This window comes from Amborella trichopoda, chromosome 11, assembly GCF_054954075.1.
Source record: "Amborella trichopoda isolate Santa Cruz 75 chromosome 11, AtrichopodaSantaCruz75HAP2 v2.0, whole genome shotgun sequence".
Taxonomy (NCBI): domain Eukaryota; kingdom Viridiplantae; phylum Streptophyta; class Magnoliopsida; order Amborellales; family Amborellaceae; genus Amborella; species Amborella trichopoda.
In genome coordinates this window covers 7,075,228-7,081,227 of record NC_142346.1, presented here as the reverse complement: position 1 = coordinate 7,081,227, position 6,000 = coordinate 7,075,228, and the positions used below count along the sequence as shown (strand labels likewise).

General features: G+C 38.0%; 1 protein-coding gene across 4 annotated transcripts; it reads right to left on the bottom strand.

Moving 5' to 3' along the window:
- Positions 1-327: 327 nt before the first annotated feature.
- Positions 328-5,987, bottom strand: WNK6 (WNK family serine/threonine-protein kinase 6). 4 transcript variants are annotated; one of them, XM_020673765.2, is made up of 8 exons: positions 5,434-5,987; positions 3,762-3,799; positions 3,431-3,658; positions 3,006-3,226; positions 2,736-2,893; positions 2,185-2,641; positions 1,796-1,837; positions 328-1,610 (listed from the first exon to the last, which is right to left on the bottom strand). In XM_020673765.2, exons 1-8 carry the CDS (start codon positions 5,533-5,535, stop codon positions 631-633), a joined length of 2,226 nt encoding a protein of 741 aa, XP_020529424.1. In that variant the 5' UTR covers positions 5,536-5,987; the 3' UTR covers positions 328-630. The 4 variants fall into 4 exon arrangements, with proteins under 4 accessions (XP_020529424.1, XP_006854592.1, XP_020529425.1 ...); XM_006854530.4 differs by lacking the exon at positions 1,796-1,837; XM_020673766.2 differs by lacking the exon at positions 3,762-3,799.
- Positions 5,988-6,000: the final 13 nt, after the last annotated feature.

Below are 6,000 nucleotides of genomic sequence, written 5' to 3'. Positions count from 1 at the left end.
TCAATAGAAGATGATCCATGTCCAGAGTGATTTATAGACAATGAATTTTGATGAGTACATTTGAGACTTCTCTTCCACTAAAGTAACCCATATCTAGCCTCTTCAACTGCAGATTGAGTTAATAATCACCTATTAATTGCATTTAACAAGAAGAGAGGATAATGCAGTAGAAGATGATCCATGCTAAGAGTGATTTATAGACAATGAATTTTGATAAGAGTACATTTGAGACTTCTCTTCCAGTAAAGCAACCCATATCTGGCCTCTTCAAATGCAAATTGAGTTAATAATCACCAATTAATTGCATTTAACAGGAAGGGAGGAGAATGCAGTAGAAGATGATCCATGTTAAGAATGATTTATAGACACTGAATTTTGATGAGTACATTTGAGACTTCTCTTCCAGTAAAGTAACCCAATCTGGCCTCTTCAAATGCCAATTGAGCTAATAATCACCAATTAATTGCATTTAACAGAATGGGAGGAGAATGCAATAGAATATGATCCATGTTAAGAGTGATTTATAGACAATGAATTTTGATTAGTAATTTTGAGTCTTCTCTTCCAGTAAATAACCCATATCTGGCCTCTTCAAATGCACACTGAGTTAATAATCAAATAAGTGAATGGTTAGTGAGCTGAAATCTTCTTTTGATTCAACCTCTTCTTCGCTGCCTCTATTGCTTGATGCTTCTTACTCAAGAGCTCCTCGATAACACGATGGAACTCCAAGTTTATCATCTCCAACTCTGCTCTCAACTCCTTGTCCTCATTCAAACCAGCAGAAACCACAGAGGAAGCATTGCTCAGCATGCTAAATGATGTTGACAAATCATTGGATGTCATTGAGTTAGTGGAGGCTTCTTTTTCACCATTGGTATTCTCCCTAGATACCCCGCGAACATCGTTTCTCTTACTTGGTTCTCTCTTTTGTGTCATATCATGGTTTGATTCTCTCTTTTGTGTCATATCATGGTGACTAAATGCTTCACAACCCGAATCTAAACAGATACATGTGATGGATAACTTCTTCTCGCCCTCTTCGGTGGAAACTGCAGAAACAAATGAAACATCGGACGTCCTCTCTTCTATACCAACCATACTTTGAGATTCACATGTAGGCTTAACATCGGACGTCCTCTCTTCTATACTAACCATATTTTGAGATTCACATGTAGGCTTAATATTGGACGTCCTCTCTTCTATACTAACCATATTTTGAGATTCACATGTAGGCTTAACAGAGCCTTCTTCCAAGCTTGCGTAACAGACAGGTGGAGGGCTCAAAATGTCGACGGTTTGTATCATGTTTTGGATGGAGCAGCTGGTTTTAATTGAATCTCCAGTGAAGTGATTGGGATTTTCAAGCAATTCAGAGCTTTTGCTTGGTGGGCTTTGAGAAATTTTAATCCCATCTAAAGTGACCAATTTGTCGATTGGCATGCAAGGTTTCCAGTTGGGCACAAGATTGAATACTAACAAATCAATCAACTCAGCTATGAGGGTTACATTCTGATCAGAGAGTTCAAGTTGCTCAACCATTTCACTTGCGACTGAGAGTGCTGTATCACTGTCGAGGTAAAACAGAAAGTGGATGTTCCTTACTCGACCTGCAAGTATAGATCAAAGATTATTCAAACAACCCCGTCAATACAAATAAATTTTGTTTTATTAAGGAAAGTCTTTGCTTCTTAAGCTTCAGCTTATATTTCTTATATTAAATTGCCTAACTGAGGGTTGAGGGTTGAATTTCTATAAGAAGTGCCTATTCTTTTTAATGAAATGGGCACCGAACCTTTTCCTGCTGACTTCCCAAGCAGAAGCAGTATTTTTGGCTCTGTGTGATAAAAAAAAGGCACAAGTTCAAGGTAAAGGTCAAATGTCATCCTGACCTAGCAAAAAAAAAAAAAAGTGCAAACAAATTTTAATATTGTCCAATGGGTTATCCAATGAAAAAATTGGTGGTGATAAAGATAGAGTCGGACCCACAAATAGAAGACATGAACTCAATGGGGATCTCCCTGTCTCCATCACCTTCCACCATTACAATATACAGTCGGTATTGACATTGATGAACCCATATGGATATTGTTTTCCATAGATCATTTGACTACAGTATACGTTGCCTTTCTTTAAACTAAACTAGGGAAAAAGATGGGTCCAAGAAGGAAATCAGTCAGTTACCGCTTAGGTCAGCTATCCGCAATATCAGTGATATGGTATTCTGGTCATTTCTCTCCCCCTTTAGCCTGAAGTCATGGTCTTTCCTTGACATTTGCACCTCCAGGCTCGGAGATGGAGGGCCATCAACTATGCCATTCTCAACTATGGTGACTATGGGGAGCCCATACTCCTCATCTTCATCATCATCTATGTCCATGGTGGTGCCCACTGGATGTACATTAGTGGTATCCTCTGATAAGACACACCGGTCTCCAAATGCACCGGTTTTGGGGAATATAATATCGGGTAAGGGAAGGGAATCATGCCCAAAAGACTCTCGAAGACCATCCAATTTAAGAAAAGGATCCTTCAAAAGTTCCTTAGCTGGCAATCTTTTAGCCGCTGGAACGAGGCATTTCTCTATGAAGCACTTCATGTCGGGGTCCTTTACTTTGTTAAGAGAAGCTGGCATTATCCCCTACAGAAAGAATAAAATATTGAATCTGATCACTTCTCTATTGGCATATAATTCATGGAACGAGCTACGATAATAAATGGTCAAAATGACTTACAGATGAAACCTTCTTATAAATTTGGGCAGAATTCCAACATTCGCTGTACGGATAGTCGAATGTGACCATTTCAAGCAAGCACATGCCAAATGAATAAATATCAGCCAGCTCATTGTAATCCTCCTCATAGAGCTCAGGCGCCATAAACTCAGGAGTGCCTATAAAAATGCAGAGTGTAAGTACTTATTTTTTAGAAATTATACAGAACAAATATCAGTCACAACATATGGAAAGACATGGGACTAACACACTCCAATAAAAGATATCTACCAATAACACTATGAGCATTGGCCTGCTGCATAACTGTAGCCAACCCAAGATCCCCAATCTTCACTTCGCCATGGTTTCCATTGATAAATATGTTATCGCACTTGAGGTCCCTATGTATTATGGGCGGGTTATGGCTATGAAGATAAACTAAGCCTTGCAAAATCTGTCTCGCCCAACTCTTGACAGCCTTCATGTCTATCTTCCTATGCTTCTTCCGATATCTGAAGTGCAAACGTATTTTACAAATTCAGAGTTTGTTCTTAAAGTAATAGAAATACAGAATCAGTACTTCCAAAAAAATACAAAAAGTAGCAAATTTACAGTTTGTTATCTGTAGAGTCGACCAAAATGAAATCCAACAATAGTGGTGGTGTCTTATTTTGGGTGGCCATAATTGTTAGAATGCATGGATGAAAAGAACTTACTGGCGCAGGCTTCCTGAAGTGAACAGCTCAGTGATAATATTCACTGTCTTGTTTTGATCATCGATCCAAGAATTGTAGAATTTGATTATGTTTTCATGTTTCAATGACTTCAAAAGATGCACTTCCGAGTAAAGCCTTTCTAAGTCCTCGGGGGACTGCAACACTTCGTCAATCTTCACTTGGTTCCATGCTACTTCTATTCCATCGAATTCGTCGAATGCCTTGTAACTATAACAAGGAGAAAGGAATCATGGGAATAAGGATTTGCAAAACAGAATTCCCAAAATCATGAAATGAAAAGGTAAATAAAGGGAGAGGAGATGAAGAATACACTGTCTTGAATGCCCCTCTGCCCAATACATCTTTGAACTGTTCAAGACCCAAACCAATCAGACAATGATAACCTTTCAACATGGTCAACTACCACAGAAAAGGAGAATTAAAAAAAAAAAAAAAAAATCATGCTCTGATAATGCCCTTTTTCTCATAGTCAGAAAACTCATCATGGGTAATAGAATGTTCTTGGTAAAGAAATGCTTCCATTTTTTTGACACCCAAGAAGAACTCATCATATGTTGCACCTTAATGACAAACCAATCATCATTACATAATTGGAATATAAGCACTCTGTAGCAAACCAGAAATGTTTTTAAGCCTTGGCTTGGGCATGAGACTCGACCCTAGCCCGAGCCTAGTACCTAGACTGGGTCCAAGCGAGTGATGTACAAGGCCAAAAAAGCCCTAAATTTTTTTAAAAATAATATAAAAACTTGAAAAGTGAAACAAAACATAAGCCAACATAAGGAATCCAAAAAACTGGATTTAGCAAAATTGATTTACGGTTGGAGACATTTCAAGAAAATTCACAAAAAAGGAAAATACTAAAATGCGGCATTTGACAATAGAAACTCACAAAATCATTGTAAAACGAATCCAAAATAACACATGATTTGTATACATTGATTCACAAATTTACATAATTTTTATTCTTCTATTTTTTAAAATAGCAGACAATGTACCGGGACTCGCAACCTGGCCGAGGTGAGTCACTTGGCAGAGTGCTCTCAGTCCAGCCAAAAGCCAAATGACCCAAAAATATATAAAAAATAAAGGAAAAATAAAAAACATGTATTAAAAGTAAATTCAAACCTCAAACAACTTTAAAAGGTTAAAACAAGGCAAAAAAAAGGTCTAGAAAACATGGATTTTAAAAAAATCCAAAAAAGAAAAATATAAAAATGTGATTATGGAAAAAACCACTCATCAATCTTTGGCAAATGCATCTAAATCATGTAAGAAAAAATGTAAAGCATAATTTATTTTTTTTTACAATTTTTTTATTTTTTTTAAATGCCCCGAATCGTCACACCACTCGGGGGTATTCGACTTCGCCGAGGCCGAGTAACTCGACGGAGTCCGAGTAGACTCATCCAAGTCCCAGTACACTGATATCAGAGTTGTACTTGGGTACTTGGTTGGGCTTGGAGCCGAGTTAGCCGAGTCTGAGTAACTCTGTTGAGTGGCTATGGCCGAGTAGTTAAATACTGCAAAGCAGTATGTAGGAATCCTTTCTCATTGAAAATCATCGCGAGTTCATTGACAAGAAAGACTTCATTAGGACATCTAAGAAATTTTCACTTCTGTTGGGAAATTTACTTTAAATAGGTTAAAAAGAAATTGGAGGTCAAAGTTTAAACTGCATCAGTCCTTTTCAACTAAAAGTCATTCCCTTTTCCAACATCCAGCGAAAATTCAAGCATTTTAGAAGGCATGATAGACTTTCTACTAAACCAACATTCATAATAGGCCAATTACAATGAAAAAACAAATACACATAGCCCCTACTAAATAAAATATATTAGGACTCATCAGAACAGATTCCAATTGTTTTTAACTATAATTTGTTGTGTTTCCTGCCAATCAAACCAGGAAATTTAAAAAAAATTATGAACCCAACAACAAATTAAAAAAATGAACTGACTGAATTTATCCATAAAATTTACCCGAACATATCGGCGGGTGGGATCCAGTTCAAGAACATCAGGGTCTGGTGGCTCAGCCTGGCCAGAGCAAACCTCACCCTCCTGCCCGCATCCGCAATTCATCGTCTCCACTTTCTTTACTTCTTATTCTTCTTCTACCAAGATTTTTCAATAACCAGAGAGAAGAGTCTGATAGAGCGAAAAATCAATGGCTTTCTTCAGCTCCTCTTTTCACAAAAAGAACCAAAACAATGGATTTCTTCGAACCTTATTTTCATAAAAAGAACCAAGAAACCAGAACAATCGCTGTTGCATAAAGTTGCAGAGACATTGCGCACAGAGAAGCTCCGATGGTGAAACCCTAAAGCAGGCACCTGAAAGGAAAATCCGTCGGAATAATGGTCCATCCAAGTGGAGAGAGAGAGTAAAAGAAAGCCGCAGAGGGAATGCGAAACCCTATCCAGATAGAGGGGAGGGGAGGGGAGGGGAGGGGAGGGGCGAGGGGAAGAAGAGGAGAGCGAATGAGAGATTTGCTCAAGAAAACGAGAGAGAAATTGGAAGAAAGAGAGAGATGTAACGAGAGGAAGA